At 45.6% G+C, this 21,430-nt stretch overlaps 1 protein-coding gene across 2 annotated transcripts; it reads left to right on the top strand.

Annotated features, from left to right (window-relative positions):
• The first annotated feature begins 220 nt into the window (after positions 1–220).
• Positions 221–21,341, top strand: tex261 (testis expressed 261). 2 transcript variants are annotated; one of them, XM_061808469.1, is made up of 8 exons: positions 221–455; positions 2,915–2,994; positions 3,091–3,244; positions 3,340–3,407; positions 5,255–5,357; positions 7,096–7,204; positions 17,553–17,696; positions 20,999–21,341. In XM_061808469.1, exons 1-8 carry the CDS (start codon positions 386–388, stop codon positions 21,105–21,107), a joined length of 837 nt encoding a protein of 278 aa, XP_061664453.1. In that variant the 5' UTR covers positions 221–385; the 3' UTR covers positions 21,108–21,341. The 2 variants fall into 2 exon arrangements, with proteins under 2 accessions (XP_061664453.1, XP_061664454.1); XM_061808470.1 differs by lacking the exons at positions 17,553–17,696; positions 20,999–21,341 and having other exon boundaries at positions 232–455; positions 7,096–7,839.
• The last annotated feature ends 89 nt before the right edge of the window (positions 21,342–21,430 follow it).

The raw sequence follows: 21,430 nt of genomic DNA, 5'->3' as shown, positions 1-21,430 counted from the left end.
TTTATGTGATACGTTACACATAATTATGTGAGTTTTAGACATAATTGTGTGAATGTTACACATAATTATGTGAAACGCGACCTTTTTTTTTTTTTTTTTTGTGTTGCAGTCATACGCTTCCCGAGCATCGTTTTGATTGGACCGTCCACACCGCTCAGACCGCTGTAGCGTTCCAACGACAGGCGGCGCTGCAGGCATCAAGAAAACCTCCGCGGGACCTCCTTTTGGGCTCTCTTCGGCTTGAATTCGAGCGGAAGCTTTGACCGGAACCGCGTTCACTCATTAGCATTGCTAATTTAGCGGCTAGCTGGCTATTCATTGACGTTCTTTCGTCTTTTTTATTATTATTATTATTAATATACGTGTCATTTCTCATGCTGAGAGGATGTGGTTTATTTATTTCCTGAGCTGGCTGTCATTGTTGATCCAGGTGTCCTTCGTCACTTTAGCCATCGGTACGTACTCGAGATTGCGAATCTGGGCCGAGTAAATGAGCTAATCTATCGCTACTGTTAGCCGCCTGACTATCTTATTTATTAAAAACGGCAAAACATAATTCAATTTTTTTCGTTTTTGGGGTGGTTGTGGGGATGGTGCGGGGTTCGTTTTTCTACTGTGACTGTGTTCAATAGTTGTTCCGAACGAGCCGAACCGTTTCGGGTTGGATCGGTTCGAATCGGTCGAGAAACGTGGAAAGATGAGGGCAAATTATGTAATCCCGATGTGCGCTTTTTATGATGGCGGGGATTATGAATTCGGGGTTTCCAAGATATCTGAAATACATATAGAATATTTTGAATCATTTCATTCTGCTTTAACGTTTCCCTTTCCTTAAACCACGGGTGTCAAACCCAAGGCCCGGGGGTCAGATCTGGCCCGCCACACGACTTTATGTGGCCCGCCATGCCAAATCCTGGGTGTCAATTTCAATGATTCTTGTGACAAAATTTCAAATGGTCGTATATCATAAATGATAAAAGTTGAGTTATTGCAAGCATATTTGTGTAACCAAACGCAAATGGTTGAAAAACACGTTACCCTTGATTTCTGATTCGAAAACTACCGTAGTTCCGGCGGAGCACACCTCTTTATAAACCTCGCCCGGTACATTTGTAAAGGAAATACCATTTGGTACATGCATAGGTCGCAGCCGTGTAGCCGCAAGTGCCCACATTGAAACACGAGATATTTACAAAGTTTAAGGTTAAAAAAAACATACTGGTAAAAATCACTGAGACACGGAAGTTACACAGCAGCAACACAGTAGCATAGCGCTAGCGTAGTGCTGGCAGGGCCTGTTAAAAAAATACAAACCAGTAAGTCACTTCTGACACATATATTCCACCGGTCTCACTCTTAAATTTTGATGCTAGTGCCGCGCTTACACTAGCGCCATATTAACGCTGGCGCCACGCTAACAGGGCCAGTTGAAAAAAAAAAAAAAACATACCAGTAAAAACCACTGAGACACGGCAATAACACAGCAGCAACATACGACTATAACGCTAGCGCAGTGCTAACAGGGCCTGTTAAAAAAAATACATACCAGTAAGTCACTTCCGACACATTTATTCTACCGGTCTCACTCTTACCTTTTCCGCTAACACTAGCGCTAACGCTAGTGCCGCACTAACACTAGCGCCATCCTAACACTGGCGCCACGCTAACACTAACAGGGCCAGTTGAAAAAAAAAAACATACCAGTAAAAATCACTGAGACACGGCAGTAACTAGTAGTTTTTTAAACCGGCCCTGTTAGCACCACACTAGTGTGTTGCTGCGTTACTGCCGCGTCTCAGTGATTTTTACCGGTATGTTTTTTTTTTGTTTTTGTTTTTTTACCAGCCCTGTTAGCGTTAGCTCGGCACTAGCGTTAACGCCACACTAAAGTGTTGCTGCCTATTTTTTAACGGTATGTTTTTGTTTTTTTAAACCGGCCCTGTTCGTGTTAGCGTTAGCGCGACACTAGCGTGTTGCTGCTGTGTTACTGCCGTGTCTCAGTGATTTTTACCGGTATGTTTTTTTTTGTTTTTTTTTTTTTGTTTTTTTTTTTACCAGCCACGTTAGCACTCCGTTAGCATTATACTAGCGTGTTGTTGCCATGTCTCAGTGATTTTTACCAGTGTATGTATGTATGTATATATATAATTTTTTTTTTTTTTTTTAACGGCCCTGTTAGCGCTGCGCTAGTGCTAGCACGGCACTCGCGTTTTGCTGCTGTTACTGCCGTGTCTCAGTGATTTTTTTTTTTTTTTTTTTTTTTTTTTTACCGGTATGTTTTTTTTTTTTTTTTAAACCGGCCCCGTTAGCGCTGCGCTAGTGCTCGCGCTATGCTAGCGTGTTGCTGCTGTGTTACTGCCGTGTCTCTGATTTTTACCAGTATGTTTTTGTTTGTTTTTTTTACCGGCCCTGTTAGCGTTAGCTCGGCGCTAGCGTTAATGCTATACTAAAGTGTTGCTGCCTGATTTTTAATGGTATGTTTTTGTTTTTTTTTTTAAACCGGCCCTGTTAGTGTTAGCCTTAGCGCGACACTAGCGTGTTGCTGCTGTGTTACTGCCGTGTCTCAGTGATTTTTACCGGTGTGTATATATATATATATATATATATATATATATATATTATATATATATATATATATTTTTTTTTTTAAATATTATTATTATTTATTTATTTATTTTTTAACCGGCCCTGTTAGCGCTGCGCTAGTGCTAGCGCTATGCTTGCGTGTTGCTGCTGTGTTACTGCCGTGTCTCAGTGATTTTTACCAGTATTTTTTTTTTTTACCGGCCCTGTGGGTTTCAATGCGGGCACTTGCGGCTTTTACGTGTGTACCAAATGGTATTTCCTTTCCACATGTACCGGGTGAGGTTATTTTTAATACTCCGTTGACTTCCTTTTTCCGATCTCGTCGCAGCTGCTGGTCTGTACTACTTAGCAGAACTCATCGAAGAGTTCACAGTGGCCACCAGTCGAATAATCAAGTACATGATCCTGGTAAGGCAAGCGTCAAAAACGCGCGCTTGAGCGCACATGTGCGGACGTCCCATTTAAAAAAAGTAAAAAATATGAATTTTTTTTTTTTGCGCGCAGTTCTCGACGGGCGCGCTCGCAGGTCTGTACGTCTTTGAAAGCTTCCCGGTTTTGATGGTGGCCACGGGACTCTTCACCAATCTGGTCTACTTCGGCCTGCTCCAGACGTTCCCATACATTCTCCTGAGCTCGCCCAACTTCATCCTCTCCTGTGGTATGTGCAAAAGATAAAACACCCCCCGCCCCCGATCCAGGTGGGCGTCATTTGGCGGTTTGCTCAACGGTTCTCTGCCGCCCCTCCCCCCGCAGCGCTGGTCGTGGTCAACCACTACATGGCCTTCCAGTTCTTCGCGCAAGAGTATTACCCGTTCTCAGAGGTAACTCCAGCTCACGTCTGATTTTTGTGTCATATGTGTCAACCTCCGTGATTCTTGTTCATATGTGGACCATAATTTCAAATTGTCATTTCATAATGGTGTCTAACCCAAGGCCCCGGGGCCGGATCCGGCCCGCCGCTTGATTTTATGTGGCCGGCAAAGGCAAATCATGTGTGTCAACCTCCGTGATTCTTGCTCAAATCTGGACCATAATTTCAAATTGTCATCTCATAAAGGTGTCAAACCCGAGGCCCGGGGGCCAGATCCGGCCCGCCAAATGATTTCATGTGGCCCGCAAACACAAATCGTATGTTTCTTGCTCGAATCTGGACCAAAATTTCAAATTGTCATATCATAAATGATAACGTTGACGACAACAGGTGTCAAACCCGAGGCCCGGGGGCCAGATCCGCCCCGCCAGGTGATTTTATGTGGCCCGCAAACACAAATCATGTGTGTCAACCTCCGTGATTCTTGCTCAAATCTGGACCAAAATTTAAAATTGTCATATCATAAATGATAACGTTGATGACACAGGTGTCAAACCCGAGGCCCGGGGGCCAGATCTGGCCCGCCAGATGATTTTATGTGACCCGCAAACACAAATCATATGTGTCAACCTCCACGCTTCTTGCTCAAATCTCGACCAAAATTTCAAATTGTCATATCATAAATGATAATGATAACGTTGATAACTTTAGGCCCGGGGGCCTGATCCGGCCCGCCAGATGATTTTATGTGGCCCGCAAACACAAATCATGTGTGTCAACCTCCGTGATTCTTGGTCAAATCTGGACCAAAATTTCAAATTGTCATATCATAAATGATAACGTTGATGACACAGGTGTCAAACTCGAGGCCCGGGGGCCAGATCCAGCCCACCATATCATTTTATGTGGCCCGCAAACGCAAATCATATGTGTAAATTTTCGCGATTCTTGCTCAAATCTGGACCTTAATTTAAAATTGTCATATCATAAAGGTGTCAAGCCCGGGGGCCAGATCCGGCCCGCCAAATGATTTCATGTGGCCCGCAAACACAAATCGTATGTGTCAACCTCCACGTTTCTTGCTCAAATCTGGACCAAAATTTCAAATTGTCATATCATAAATGATAACGTTGACGACACAGGTGTCAAACCCGAGGCCCGGGGGCCAGATCTGGCCCACCATATCATTTTATGTGGCCCGCAAAGGCAAATCGTATGTGTCAACCTCCGTGATTCTTGCTCAAATCTGGACCATAATTTCAAATTGTCATATCATAAAGGTGTCAAACCCGAGGCCCGGGAGCCAGATCCGGCCCGCCAAATGATTTCATGTGGCCCGCAAACACAAATCGTATGTGTCAACCTCCACGTTTCTTGCTCAAATCTGGACCAAAATTTCAAATTGTCATATCATAAATGATAATGTTGTCGACACAGGTGTCAAACTCGAGGCCTGTGGGCCAGATTTGGCCCGCATAGCCAAATCACATGTCATTCAAATCTGGACCAAAATTTCAAATGATCATATCCTAATTAACGTTGAGATATCTTAATCATTTTTGTGTTCTCAAACATCAACAATAGTTAAAAAAAAAACATTCCCCTTGATTTCTGATTCCAAACATGGTTCATAAATTTCATCTGTAAATATGATGAAGCGATTAAAGGTTTTTATGGTTTCACAGTCATCACGGCCCTCTGAGGGGAACCGGAACTAAATTGTTAGCACCTTAGCACCTTTTGGAAAGATATTTACTCAGAGAAATGGTGACGCGTTATATACTTATTTCATTTTGTTTGATTTGCTCTGAGCATTTCTTTTTTTTTTTTTTTTTTTTTTTTTTTATTAACCCTCAGGTCCTGGCATATTTCACCATCTGCCTCTGGGTGATCCCATTTGCGTTTTTTGTGTCACTATCAGCGGGCGAAAACGTGCTTCCATCCACCGTGCAGCAAGGGGGTGAGTGGCTCTGTTCCGGAGCAGGTACTCACGAGAGTGCAAAGTCCAGTCTTGAAAGGGGAAATCTAGTATTTTGCATGAAAAATGGATCCAATAGGTCATGTAATATGTCCCTTATTTTGACAATGTGACGTTAAATCCTCTCTCATTTAATCGTGTTTTGGGAAGATTTTTATCGACAATTGGCTTCTGCCGCTGCCGATGGTAGTCCAAGAGCTGAACTTCCAGGCGACGGAGGCCGTTAGCCCCGGACGCCGAAGCTAGGCTAAAGGCCTCCACCGCCCCCGAAGCTCGGATACCGGCCTCCTCGGACGTCGGCCCGCCTTTGGCAGCGGCGGAGCCCTGTAGCCTAGCTCCGGTGTTTTGGGGCTAACGGCCTCCGCCGCCTGGAAGCTCGACTCGCGGCCCGCCGCCAGAGCTCGCTCGTCGGACTCCGCGTCATTCCCGTCCAAAGAACCATCCGCGGCTACCGTCCCGGAGCTCCCGGGGGCCTTTTTTTACGCACTTAGGTCACCTCCGAGTAGTCAGACTCCGTCTCATTCCACCCGAAGAACCATCCAAATATTCAACATGACTTACAGCCACAGGTTCAAATCTGTATGGAAGTATTCCTCTTGTCTTCCCGATCAACCGATACTCAAAACATACCGGTAAAAATCACTGAAACATGGCAATAACACAGCAGCAACACACTAGCATAGTGCTAACGCTAGCGCAGCGCTAACTGGAGCATTTATAAAAAAAAAAACACCAGTAAGTCACTTCCGGCACATATATTCCACCGGTCTCACTCTTACCTTTTCCGCTAACACTAGCGCGGTCTTAACACTAGCTTGGTGCTAACACAAGCGCGGCGCTAACGGGGCCACTTAAACAAAAACATACCGGTAAAAATCACTGAGACACAGGTCCGGTCAAAAAAAAAAAAAACATACCAGTAAGTCACTTCCTGCACATATATTCCACTGGTCTCACTCTTACCTTTTCCCCTAACACTAGTGCTAACACTAGCGCCATGCTAAAGCTAGCACCGCACTAATGCTAACAGGGCCGGTTTAAAAAAAAAAAAAAAACTTGGTGGTAAAAATCACTGAGACATGCCAGTAACACACTAGCGCAGCGCTAACAGGGCCGGACCGGTAAAAGTCACTTCCTCAGCACATATATTCCACCTGGTCTCGCTCTTACCTTTTCCGCTAACACTAGCGCGGTGTTAACACGAGCGCGGTGCTAACGGGGGCACTTCAACAAAAACATACCGGTAGAAATCACTGAGACACGGGAGTAACACAGCAGCAACACACGAGCATAGTGCTGACCCTAGTGCAGCGCTAGCAGGGCCGGTTAAAAAAGAAATCATACCAGTAAGTCACTTCCGGCACATATATTCCACCGGTCTCACTCTTACCTTTTCCCCGAACATGAGCGCTATGCTAAAGCTAGCGCCGCACTAATGCTAACAGGGCCGGATTAAAAAAAAATTAGCGATAAAAATCATTGAGACACACCAGTAACACACTAGCGCAGCGCTAACAGCGCCGGTAAAAGTCACTTCCTCAGCACATATATTCCACCTGGTCTCACTCTTACCTTTTCCGCTCGAGTGCCCCCTTGTGGCCGTAAAAAAAAACACGCAAAAAATATGATAATATAATAGAGCATTTTTACTTTTGAAATGATCTTTATTGGGTTTTTATTTTTAATTTTTTTTTTGTTTTTTTTTTTTTGTTTTTTTTAGATGACGTGGTCTCCAATTACTTCACCAAGGGCAAGCGGGGGAAACGCTCCGGAATCCTCCTGGTGTTCTCCTTCCTCAAGGAGGCCGTGCTCCCCAGCCGGCAGAAAATGTACTGAGGGACTTGGACTCCGGGGGTCGGGTCGGGCAAGACTGCGGGAATGGCGTTGCGTGTGTTTTGGATTCCAATGTAATTACGGTTTAAGGGGGGAGAGGTCGGACTGATGGTCTGTGCCGGGGGTCTCCTGATGATCCCGAACGGATCGTAGTCCTCACCCGCGCTATCGGCTGCATTGGACTGTTTCGTTAAGGTGATGAAAATCATATTTTTATTTTATTTTTTTTTTCGTTTTGTTTTGTTTTTTGCAAGACCAGAAAAGCTCGCGGCGGGTCGCCCCGGTTCTGTCGTGGTCCACTTCCGCAGGCAGTTTGGAGGCGGAATCTCGATGAGACCTCGGGAGGAGAACAATTTCGGTACGGATTTGGAGGGGTGGGGGGGTGGGTCGAAAAGCGGCTTTCGAGACACGGGCCCAGCTCCGGAAACAGTTGGCAAAGGCGGACCGAAAGCCACCCGCCGGCACGTCCCCTGGAGTGGTTTTTGACAGGCGTATTTTCCACCTGGACGTCGGCTCCGGAACTTTTGTAAGCGATGCACTCCCCCCCCCCCCCCACCCCCGCTGCTTTCCCAGAATCCCATGAAAAAAAAAATGTACAGTTTGATGCCGTCGCAAGTTGGAGTAAAATCATTCTTTGACTCCTCCCACTGTTGTATATTTCTGTGTATTGTTTGATTTTTTTTTTTTTTTTCCATTTCGGCGCTTATCCTCACAAGGGTCGCGGGACCGCAGGAACCTGTCCAAGCTTTCGACGGGCAGGAGGGTGGGGGTACGCCCTGAACTGGTTCGCCAGCCAATCGCAGGGGCCACATAGAGACGGACGACGGTCGTGCTGAAAATCGCACCTTTGGGCAATTTAGAGGGTCTGGGGCACGGGTGTCAAACTCAAGGCCCGGGGTCTATCCACCCATCCTTCCGTCGGTCCGTCTGTCCCTCCTTCCGTCTCATCTGTCCGTCCATCCATTCCGTCCGTCCATCCATCTGTCCCTCTGTCCGTTCTTCCGTCTCATCTATCCATCCCGTTCATCTGTCCATCCGTCCGTCCGTCGGTCCATCTTTCCGTCTCATCTGTCCATCCCTCCCTCCATCCATCCATCCATCCCGTTCGTCCGTCCATCCATCTCGTCCCTCCATCCATCCATCCTGTCCGTCCATCCACCCATTCATCCGTCTGTCCGTCCTTCCGTCTCATCTATCCGTCCATCCCATCCGTCTCTGTCCATCCATCCATCTCGTCCGTCCGTCGGTCCGGCCTTCTGTCTCATCTGTCCGTCCATCCATCCCTCCCTCCATCCATCCATCCTGTTTGTCCATCCGTCCATCTCATCCATCTGTCCGTCCATCCACCCATTCATCCATCTGTCCGTCCTTCCGTCTCATCTATCTGTCCATCCATCCCTCCTTTCCTCCATCCATCCATCCCGTTCGTCTGTCCATCCATCCATCCATCTCATCCGTCTGTCCGTCCATCCATTCCTCCCTTCCTCCTTCCCTCCATCCATCCCATCCATCCGTGTCTCGGTCCGTCGTTTCCGTCCTTCCCTCTCATCTGTCCATCCATCCATCCATCTCATCCGTCTGTCCGTCCATCCATTCCTCCCTTCCTCCTTCCCTCCATCCATCCCATCCATCCGTGTCTCGGTCCGTCGTTTCCGTCCTTCCCTCTCATCTGTCCGTCCATCCTTCCCTCCTTCCATCCATCTGTCCGTCCTTCCGTCTCATCTATCTGTCCATCCATCCCTCCTTTCCTCCATCCATCCATCCCGTTCGTCTGTCCATCCGTCTGTCCGTCCATCCATTCCTCCCTTCCTCCTTCCCTCCATCCATCCCATCCATCCGTGTCTCGGTCCGTCGTTCCGTCCTTCCCTCTCATCTGTCCGTCCATCCATCCCTCCTTCCATCCATCTCATCCGTCTGTCCGTCCATCCACCCATTCATCCATCCGTCCGTAGGTCCGTCTGTCCGTCCTTCCGTCTCATCTGTCCGCCCATTCATCCATCCGTCCGTAGGTCCGTCTGTCCGTCCTTCCGTCTCATCTGTCCGCCCATCCATCCGTCCCTCCATCCATCCATCTCGTTCGTCTGTCCATCCATCTCATCCATCTGGTTGTCCTTCCGTCTCATCTGTCCGTCCGTCATTCCTACATTCCTACCCTCACCTATGGGCATGAGCTGTGGGTCGTGATCCGAAAGAACAAGATCCCGGATACAAGAGTTTCCTCCGCAGGGTGTCCGGGCTCTCCCTTAGAGAGAGTGAGAAGCTCGGTCATCAGGGAGGGCCTCAGTGTCGCGGCGCTGCTCCTCTGGATTGAGAGGAGCCGGATGAGGCGGCTGGGGCATCTAATCCGGATGCCTCCCGGACGCCTCCCTGGTGAGGTGTTCCGGGCACGTCCCACCGGAAAGAGACCCTGGGGACGACCCAGGACACGCTGCAGAGACTATGTCTCACGGCCAGCCTTGGAACGCCTCCGGATCCCTCTGTAAAAACTGGAAGTGGCTGGGGAAAGGGAATTCTGGGAAGTCACTTAGGGTGAGAAGCTCGCTCATTCGGGAGGGGCTCAGTTTTGCGGCGCTGCTCCTCCGCATTGAGAGGAGCCAGATGAGGTGGCTGGGGCATCTGATCCGGATGCCTCCCCGTGAGGTGTTCCGGGCACGTCCCACCGGAAACAGACCCCGGGGACGACCCAGGACACGCTGCAGAGACTATGTCTCTCGGCTGGCTCGGGAACGCCTCGGGATCCATCCGGAAGAGCTGGAAGAAGTGGCTGGGGAAAGGGAAGTCTGGGAAGTCTCTTGGGGTGAGAACCTCGGTCATCAGGGAGGGGCTCAGTGTCGCGACGCTGCTCCTCTGCATTGAGAGGAGCCAGATAAGGTGGCTGGGGCATCTCATCTGGACACCGTACGGACATCATACGGACTTTGGGGACAGTGCACTTTGGATTGCCAGATTTGGGTGGTGGTCCCCTTTTTTTTAAGGGTGTGTTGTCTTGAGTCTTTTCAAGGCCTGTCGGAAAGTCAAATCTCAGAATTCAGGAGGAGGAGTGTGGTTTCATCCGAGCTGTAGAACAGTGGACCAGCTCTACACCCACATAAGAGTCTGATCGGTGTCCTTCGGGAGTATGGGGTTCAGAACCCCGATACTGGCTGCTCGGTCCCTGCACAACCGGTCTCAGCGTTTGGTCCACATAATTGGTAGTTAGGCGGGCTCGTTTTCCGGTGAGATTGGACTCCGCCAAGGCTTCCCTTTGTACCCGATTCTGTTCAAAACCTTTATGGACGGAATTTCTAGATCCAGCCAAGGCGTGGAGGTAGTTCGATCGGGTGGCCTCAGTACTGCATCCCTGCTTTTTGCAGACGATGCGGTTCTGTTGTCTTCATGAAGCCGTGATCTCCAAATCTCAAATTTGACTCTTGTACCGGTCTTCTGACTGGACTCCTCAAAAACATCCTTGAACAGCTGCTACTCATTCAAAACGCTGTAGCTCGGGTTCTGAGCACAACTCCCTGTACGCAGTTTTGCTTCTCTTGTTCCTGGTCTCAATCCTCTTTGAACGAGTATTTCCGTTTTTTATTTTGACAATATTTACATTGTACTGAAAAATGAAACGTTCTTAACGCCAAGGACACGTCAGGTGACTGTCTGACCCTGTGCCGCCCTCTGCTGATGATTTTGGTGAACTCTAAAATCAGGAGTTGTGGAACGAGTAGCGGAGCTAGCAAACGGTCTGGGATGTGTTTTCATAATTAATGAGCAACTTTGTCCAGGACCACGTGAACCTCGGAGAGGTTATTTGGAATTCGGGTCAAATTTCAGATGAAGCTAAAAACTTAGCGTTCGCTAACAGATTCAAAGTGTTTAATCGACGAGTGGACCGATAAATTTCCTGGTTCGATCGGAATCGGTGAAGCGTTACCTCTACTTACGAAATCAATCCGTCCCAGAAGACATTTCGTCACCTGAATTTTTCAGAAGTCGAAGCGCATTTTACATGTAAATAGCTTAATCCGTTCCAAGCCCTCCGTGCCACTTTCAAGCAAAGATACAGTACAGGACGTTTTCCGTTTGGAGCCTATTTTTTTCCTTTGAAATCCTGAATTTCCTTTCAAAACTGGGGACTACATTTTTCCAAGGAGTCATTTTGTAACCTGAATTTTTTGTTAGTGGAGACGTTTGAAAGTAGAGGTTTAAACAGCATTCTGGTCCCATTTTGGACAGCGTTTCAGAAAAATGGGAGGCACAGTTCTGAGGTCTCGGGTTCAATCCCGGACCCGCCTGTGTTGAGTTTGCATGTTCTCCCCATGTCCCCTGCCACGGTTTCCTCCGGGCACTCCGGTCTCCTCCCACATCCCAAAAACATGCAACATTGATTGGACACTCTAAATTGCCCCAAGGTGTGATTGTGACTGCGACTGTTTTTGGTCTCTATGTGCCCTGCGATTGGCTGGCAACCAGTTTAGGGTGCACCCCGCCTCCTGCCCGTTGACAGCTGGGATAGGCTCCGGCACCCCTGCGACCTTTGTGAGGATAAGCGGCTAAGAAAATGGATGGATGGATGGATGGTTTTCAGAAAAAGATAATCCCACCAAGAGTCAAACATGGTGGTGGTCGCGGAAGTGCCGGAGCCTATCCCGGCTATCTTCAGATGAGTGGCAGGGTCGAGCCTGGAGTTGTCGCCAGCCAATCGCAGTGTCTGTCCGTCAATCCATCCGTCTGTCCATCCTTCCATCTCAACCATCCATCCATCTCATTTGTCCATCCATATATCCATTCATCCGTCCTTCCGTCTCATCCGTACATCCGTCCGTCTGTCTCATCCATCCATCCATCTCATTCATCCGTCTGTCTCATCCATCCATCCATCCATTTCATCTGTCTCATCCGTCCATCCATCCATCCATCCGTCTGTCCGTCCATCCATCCATCCATACTTCCTTCTCATTTGTCCATCTGTCCATCCATATATTCATTCGTCTGTCTGTCCGTCTCATTCATCTGTCCATCCATCTGTCTTTCCGTCCGTCCGTCTCATCCATCTGTCCGTCCATACAGCCATCCATCTGTCCATCGATATATCAATTCGTCCGTCCTTCCGTCTCTTCCATCCATCCATCCATGCATCTGTCCGTCTGTCTCATCCATCCATCCCTCCCTCCCTGCCTCCCTCCCTCCATTTCATCCATCCATCCCTCCCTCCCTCCATTTCATGTCCATCCATCCATCGATCCTTCCGTCTCATCCATCCATCCGTCTGTCCGTCCGTCCGTCTCATTCATCTGTCCATCCATCTGTCTTTCCGTCCTTCCGTCTCATCCATCCATCCATCCATCCATTTCATCCGTCTCATCCATGCATCCGTCCATCCATCCGTCTGTCCATCCGTCCGTCCATCTCATCCATCCATGCATCCATCCATCCATCCATCCATCCATACTTCCTTCTCATTTGTCCATCTGTCCATCCATATATCCATTCGTCTGTCCGTCCGTCTCATTCATCCGTCCATCCATCCGTCCGTCCGTCCGTCCGTCTCATCCATCTGTCCGTCCATACAGCCATCCATCCATCCTTCTCATTTGTCCATCCGTCCATCGATATATCAATTCGTCCGTCCTTCCGTCTCATCCATCCATCCATGCATCTGTCCATCTGTCTCATCCATCCATCCCTCCCTCCCTCCATTTCATCTATCCATCCCTCCCTCCATTTCATGTCCATCCATCCATCGATCCTTCCGTCTCATCCATCCATCCGTCTGTCCGCCCGTCCATCTCATCCATCCATCCATCTCATTTATCCGTCCGTCCTTCCATCCATCCATCCATTTCATCCATTCCGTCCATCCATCCGTCTGTCCGTCCGTCCGTCCATCTCATCCATCCATGCATCCGTCCATCCATCCATCCATACTTCCTTCTCATTTGTCCATCTGTCCATCCATATATCCATTCGTCTGTCCGTCCGTCTCATTCATCCGTCCATCCATCCGTCTGTCCGTCCGTCCGTCTCATCCATCTGTCTGTCCATACAGCCATCCATCCATCCTTCTCATTTGTCCATCCGTCCATCGATATATCAATTCGTCCGTCCTTCCGTCTCTTCCATCCATCCATCCATGCATCTGTCCGTCTGTCTCATCCATCCATCCTTCCCTCCCTCCATTTCATCCATCCATCCCTCCCTCCATTTCATCCGTCCATCCATCTGTCCACACGTCCGTCTCATCCATCCATCCTTCTCATCCATCCGTCCATCCATCCATCTTATTTATCCATCCATTCCATCCATCCATCCGTCCATCCATCCATCTTATTTGTCCGTCCGTCCTTCCATCTCATCCATCCATCCACCCATCTGTCCGTCTCATCCATCCATCCTTCCATCGATATATCAATTCGTCCGTCCTTCCGTCTCTTTCATCCATCCATCCATGCATCTGTCCGTCTGTCTCATCCATCCATCCCTCCCTCCCTCCATTTCATCCATCCATCCCTCCCTCCATTTCATCCGTCCATCCATCTGTCCACACGTCCGTCTCATCCATCCTTCTCATCCATCCATCCATCCATCTTATTTATCCGTCCGTCCTTCCATCCATCCATCCATTTCATCCATTCCATCCATCCATCCATCTTATTTGTCCGTCTGTCCTTCCATCTCATCCATCCATCTGTCCATCTCATCCATCCATCCTTCTCATTTGTCCATCCATCCATCCATCTGTCCGTCCGTCTCATCGTCCATCCGTCTGTCCGTGCATTCATCCATCCATCATCCTTCTCATTTGTCCGTCCATTCATCCATCCGTCCCATCCATCCATCCATCCTTCTCATTTGTCCGTCCATTCATCCATCCGTCCGTCCTTCCGTCCCATCCATCCATCCATCCTTCTCATTTGTCCGTCCATTCATCCATCCGTCCATCCTTTAGTCCCATCCATCCATCCATCTGTCCTTCTCATTTGTCCGTCCATTCATCCATCCGTCCGTCCTTCCGTCCCATCCATCCATCCATCCTTCTCATTTGTCCGTCCATCCATCCATCTGTCCGTCTCATCGTCCATCCGTCTGTCCGTGCATTCATCCATCCATCATCCATCCTTCTCATTTGTCCGTCCATTCATCCATCCGTCCGTCCTTTAGTCTCATCCATCCATCCATCCTTCTCATTTGTTCGTCCATTCATCCATCCATCCATCTGTCCGTCCCGTCCGTCCAGCCATCCATCCATCCATCTGTCCTTCTCATTTGTCCGTCCATTCATCCATCCGTCCGTCCTTCCGTCCCATCCATCCATCCTTCTCATTTGTCCGTCCATCCATCCATCCATCCATCCATCTCATTTGTCCATCCATCCTGATTTAAAGGCAGCGGCAGCGTTCTATCGCCGTTCTCCGTCTGGGTTAAATGGAGGTCAGCGCGTGGGATACCGCAGCACTGCTGGCGTTCGAAGGGTAGAATGTTAAAGGGCGCCGGCCTACCCCCCCTCCCCCCCCCACCCCTCGCACTGCTGGAGCTGTGGGGCGGAGCTATTTCCGCCGATGTTAATTTGCTCCGTGTTCGGCGGGCGGTTCACAGCTAGGTCAGCCCTCTCTGATACTACACCGCCGCTCGCATCAGTAAAGGTTCTCCCGTCACATCCCATTTAGGTCGCGATGCCGCTGAACCGTGAATGCACCGCGCGCGGGGACCCGGCCCGCCCCGCGGGCCCCCCGGGTCCCGGACTCCTTCGATTTTTTTTTTTTTCGGGGGAAAAGGAATCCTCGTCTTTCGGCTCTTCGCTCTTGGAAATTGTGATCAAAATGTACACTTTAAGTGCAGCAAAAAAAAAAAAATAATAATTATAATCCTTCCCAAATTAGTTTGTCCATCGGATCTTGTGCCAAGGTAGTTGAATTTTGAAAAAAATAAAATAAAATCACATTTAAAATTGATGGAACATCCACACATACTAGGTCCTGCTAAAGGGTTAGCGCTACCATACACGGTACAAAACCAGCTGTCAGGTCACTTTCTGCTCTGATTTATGATTTTTTTTTTTTTTCACTTGTAAAAGCCTAGCAGAGTATGATATACTGCATATATAGTATGTACGTGTTCTAAGCAATTAACTGTATTGAAAAGGATCATATCTACGTTTTGCGCTATTATATATAAGTGCAGTCCTTTCACAATTTTAGTTTGAAAAAAACAAAATTGCGTGAGGAATTTTCATTTCTCATTTTGAACCGCTTCAATAGAAAACCCTAAAACATTATCACATTTTGACTTTCAATTATTGGATTTATCGTGATTTTTTTTAGGATGTATTTTTGCAAGATATTGGGGATATTAATTTTTAAACATGCAATTAAAAAAAATTGCGGAACAAATTAATTTTTGTAAATGTAGTTAAAAATCATGATTTTTTTAGTGTGTCAATGAACTTTGGGGAATTTTTATTTTTCAGTTGTGAAGAAAATGAAATGTAATAAATAAAATAAATTATAAAATACTTTTTACAGGGTTGAATATTCTCCATATTAGCTATTTCATTCAAAAATGCAAGTTTAAAAATCATGACCAATTTTTTTATTTATTTTTTTAATTCTAAAAACATTTCTTGTCAAACTTAATCTTATCATGATTTTTGTTTAGATGTGTTTTTGCAAAATATTGGGGATTTTTGTTTTTAAACACGCAATTTTCAATGGAAATATTACAAAACAAATTTTCATTTCATTTTTGTAAATCTCGTTAAAAATAAGAAGTGATTTTTTTTGTGTCAATGAACTTTTGGGAGATTTTTATTTTTTAGTTGGGAAAAAATAAAATGTAATAAAATAACCTATAAATAATAAAATACTTGTAAAATAAAGAATATTATAGGATTGAATATTCTTGGCATTAGCAGTTTTATTTTTCACTTGAGAAGAAAATAAAACGTAATAAATAAAATAAATTACAATGAAATAGTTTTAAAATAAAAAATATTCTTGAGATTAGCTATTTCATTATAAAAATGCAATTTTAACTTTGAAAATCATGACTAATTTTTTTTATTTAATTTTTTTCATTTTAAAAACATTTCATATCTTGTCAAGCTTAATTTGATCATAATTTTGTTTGGATGTATTTTTGCAAATATTGTGAATTTTTTATTTTTAAACGTGCAATTTTAATTTTATTTTTGTAAATGTAGTTAAAAATTAAGTGATTTTTTTTGTCAATGAACATTTGGGGGATTTAAATTTTTCAGAAGAAAATAAAATGTAATAAAATAAATTAATGAAACACCTGTAAAATGAAGAATATTACATGGTTGAATATTCTAGTTATTAACTATTTTATTAGAAAAATGCAATTTAACTTGAAAAATCATAAATTTTTCGATTTAAATTTTAAAAAATGCATTATTTCATATCCTCTCAAACTTTTAATTTGATGATGATTTTCTTTTGGCGTACTTTTTGCAAGATAATGGGGATTTTTATTTTTAAATATACAATTTTAAAAACAAACGTTGCAGACCAAATTTTCATTTCATTTTTGTAAATGTAGTTACAGAATTAAAACTTTTGGCGGATTTTTACTTTTCAGTTGGGATGATAATAAAATATAATAAATAAAATAATAATAATAATAAAAACAACCAGTTCAGAGTATTCTCTGCCTCCTGCCCGTTGACGGCCGGCATAGGCTCCAGCACTCCTGCAACCCTTGTGAGGATAAGCACCAAAGAAAATGGATGGATGGATAATAATAAATAAATAAAATAGTTGTAAAATAAAAAATATTTCAGGGTTGAATACAGTATTCTAGATATTAGCTATGTTATTATAAAAATGCAATTTAACTTTAAAAATTATGAAAAAAATTGTTTTTTTTAAATTCAAAAAATGATATAATTTCATATCTTGTCAAACTTAATTTTAATTAAAAAATACTTTTTCAAATGAAATAACCATTTTGTCAATGTTTCACATATTTTTCAGGATTTAGAATCAAAAATGCGATATTGTGTCATGTAAAAATGCGTCAAGTTGTTTTTCTATTTTAGTGTGCAAAGAAAAATATATGAAAGATATATGTAATACTCTATATATCTTTCACAAATATACAGGATGTCCCAAAAAATGTATACACACTTTAAATAATTGTGAATTGTTTAGAGCGTGTATACATTTTTGTGCATAATACATAAAATATAAATGTGAGCTATTTATTTTTATGCAATTTTTTTATTTATATTTGAAATGATGAAAAAATACGATATTATCCTGAAATATTTTCACTTCTTGTTTTATTTTATTTTTTTTTTTTAGTTAATTTTTGTCACAGGTTCATGTTTTTATGGATGTTTTTCAGCTCCACAAGCTTTGCCGTTAATCCGCCGCAGTCCAAGTCGACTTCACGGTGGCCAGTACGCAGTTGCCGTGACAACGGAGACCGACGTGGAGGGCTCCCGGATGAACTCTTGACCCCTGGACCGGGAGTAATGGATATGGATTGGTGAGCGTTGTACAGCGATATTGTCACAAAGGCAGCGGGGGGGGGGGGGCATATGACACCGCGTACATATTTTATGATGCCGCGCTTTGCAGGAGAGAGCTGATTTGGCGCAGCTGCTTCCATAATTCTTATCACCCAAAATATTCGTGCCGCGGTGGTATAAGGGATTCCCAAATAAACCGAGTCCTCCAGAAGGTGGTTCGAGAAGCCATTTGTTCAAACACCGAATCGATGTTTCCCATTACAATGAATGGAAAAAGAAATAATGCGTTCCACGCCTTCAAAAAAAATTGCGCTTTTTAAAGCTTTTTTTTTTTTATAGCTTTTCCTGATAATTAACTGCGTAATAGAAACACATGTATAGTTTAAATACTTTATATAATAAAATGATTTAAGAAATACTTTTTAAATGGATGGATGGATAATAATAAATGAATAAAATAGTTGTAAAATAAAGAATATTACAGGGTTGAATACAGTATTCTAGATATTAGTTATTTTATTATAAAAATGCAATTTTAACTTGAAAAAATATGAAAAAAAATATTTTTTTAAATTAAAAAATGATATAATTTCATATCTTCTCAAACTTAATTTTAATTTAAAAAAATACATTTTCAAATTAAATAACCATTTGTCAATCTTTTGCATATTTTTTTAGGATTTAGAATAAAAAATGCAATATTGTGTCATGTAAAAATGGGTCAAGTTGTTTTTCTATTTTAGTATGTAGATAAAAATATATGAAACGTATATGTAATACTCTATATATCCTTCACAAATATACAGTGTGTCCAAAAAAATTTATACACACTTGATTTTCACAAGACTCAATGATTTTGACGCACGATTTTCCTTCATGGGCCGCGTAAAATCACGTGGCGGGGCCAGATTTGGCCCCTGGGCCTTGACTGGCAGAGGCTCCGGCACTCCCGCGAACCTTGTGAGGATAAGCAGCAGAGAAAATGGATGGATGGATAATAATAAATAAATAAAATATTTGTAAAATAAAGAATATTGCAGGGTTGAATGCAGTATTCTAGATATTAGCTATTTTATTATGAAAATGGAATTTTAACTTGAAAAATTATGAATTTTTTTAATTAAAAAATTATATAATTTCATATCTTGTCAAATTTAATTTTATTTTTTTTAAAAATACATTTTCAAATTAAATAACCATCTGTCAATCTTTTACATATTTTTTAGGATTTAGAATAAAAAATGCAATATTGTCATGTAAAAATGGGTCAAGTTGTTTTTCTATTTTAGTATGTAAAGAAAAATATATGAAATATATATGTAATACTCGATATATCTTTCACAAATATACAGGGTTTCCCAAAAAAATGTATACACATTTGATTTTCACAAGACTCAATGACGTTGACGCACAATTTGCCTTCATGGGCCGCGTAAAATCCCGTGGCGGGGCCAGATTTGGCCCCTGGGCCTTGACTTTGACACCTATGTCCAAGGAGCCGAGTTGTCTGGGGCATCACACCCCCACCAACCCCCACCCCCTGGCAGGGTCACCCATGCCGAACAAGGTCCTGGGTGACCCCATTTGGATGTCGAGTTCCCTCACCTGGGCGTGGCCCATCGGCGCCGGGCCTTGAGGTGGGGCGGGAAAAGCGTATCGTGGGTCCCCCTCCCCATGGGGTTGTGAGAGGGGTCATAGGTGTTGAGTGCAATGTGAGCTCGGAGTCGGCCAAAGCCTGGGACCTTGGCGATCTGATCCCGGGGTATAGAAGCTGGTTTTAGGGACGTGGAACATCACCTCTCTGGCAGGGAAGGAATCCCCCGCCGGTGTCTGGCTCACCTCCGCAGACTGCCTGGGCTCTGGAAATAGTTCTCTTGAGAGGGGTCGGACTCTGTTCCACTCTGGAGTCACCCACAGTAAGAGGCACCGAGCAGTTATGGGTATACTTGTTGCCCCGGCTGGGGGTTGACCCCGGTGGACGAGAGGGTAGCCTTTGGGTGGGAGGATGGGTCTTATCTGCATGGAACAGCAATCCAGACCCTTTTTGAGTCCTTGGAGGGGGCTCCTGCTCCTGGGGCTACTTTATCGTTCTGCTGGGGGGGGCTTCAATGCTCAAGTGGGCAAGTACGGTGAGACCTTCAAGGATAGGTCTTGTCTGCATCGAACAGCAATCCAGACCCTTTTTGGAGTCCTTGGAGGGGCCGCTGGAGGGGGCTCCTGGGGCCACTCTATCGTTCTGGTGGGGGGCTTCAATGCTCAAGTGGGCAAGTACACTGAGACCTGGAAGGATAGGTCTTGTCGGCATCGAACAGCCATCCAGACCCTTTTTGGAGTCCTTGGAGGGGGTCCTGCTCCTGGGGCTATTCCATCGTTCTGCTGGGGGGGCTTCAATGCTCAAGTGGGCAAGTACAGTGAGACCTGGAAGGGTGTGGTTGGAGAGAACACTCCCCCGAGCTGAACCCCGGTGGTGTTCCGCGACTGGACTTCAGGGGTCGTCACGGATTATTCATAATGAATGCTACGTTCGAGCATAACGAAGTCCATATGTGCACTTGGTTCTAGGACACCCTAGGTCGCAGTTTGAAGACTGCCTTCGCGGTTGTGTAACTGGACTTGCACCCCACATCTTAGATACTGGGGTGAAGAGACTGGCAGTGCTCTCAACTGATCACCACATGTTGGCGGCGAGTCGGCTTCGATGGTGGGGGAAGACCCCGGTCAGTCTGGCAGAATTTCCTGTCAGTAGGAGTTTCAACTCCCCTCCCCGCCTCCAACAGACCTAAGAAGGCGGACCGGTGGATATGTTCCAACTGTAAGGGGATGGCAATCCTCAGACTCCTTGGACAAGTGTATTGAGGAGTTTCCGGAGAGGAGGGTACTGAAGCTGAATCTTCAGATTCAGGAGAAGCAGTTTGGTTTTCGTCCTGGTCGTGGAATTGTGGACCAGCTCTCCGCCCTTGACAGAGGGATGGAGGTTGACCCGACGATTCAACATGTGTTTTTGTGGACTTTACGAAGGTGTTAAAACCGTGTCCCTCAGGGAGTCCTGTTAGGGGTGTCCTTTGGGAGTACGAAATACCGAACCCGTTTTCCAGTCCCTTTATGACTCGCGTCAGATATTGGTCTGCATTGCTTGTCGTTCAATCGGCCTGGTTTCCAATGAGGGTCGGACTCCGCCAAGGCTGCCGTTTTGTAATCGGACTGAACTCGTGCTGCCGGGAAACCGGGTCGGGGGATGGGGGGGACGGGACTCGGGAGCTTTGAATATTTCAGCAAAACATGATGATGCACCCTGACTCGGTGACCCTGTTTTCCCCAGTTGGTCGGAGCCTCCGCCCACGCTTGCTCTTCTTCAACCCCCTGGGGGCATCTGCCACCATGAGCTGATCAGAGGACGCTCGCTCGAGGACGTCAAATGCGCAGCCTGACCTCCAGCTGAACCCCCTCCCCCATCCCCCATCCCGCCGCGGTGCCAAGGAGCCCACGGAGACGGAGAATCTCAAACGCGCCCAAGCTGCCGCGACCTCCGTCACTTGTCTTGTTTACTCGCCTTCAACGGTCGCGGTCTCTTCGCGCCGCCTCCAGGTCGGCGGGGACTTGGGGGCGGGGTGGGGGTGGGGGGTTCGTTTTCAGCGTTCCCGTCCATCCCCCGAGCTTTTCACGGCCATTTGAATAATCACAACAAAAAGGGATTCCTTCACAACTTTCAAGTTCAAAACGGTCGCGCTCGAAATCCGCGAAGGACGTTCCG

The sequence above is a fragment of the Syngnathoides biaculeatus genome, chromosome 21, assembly GCF_019802595.1.
Source record: "Syngnathoides biaculeatus isolate LvHL_M chromosome 21, ASM1980259v1, whole genome shotgun sequence".
In the NCBI taxonomy this organism is placed as follows: Eukaryota; Metazoa; Chordata; class Actinopteri; order Syngnathiformes; family Syngnathidae; genus Syngnathoides; species Syngnathoides biaculeatus.
This window is presented reverse-complemented; position numbering and strand designations above follow the sequence as displayed.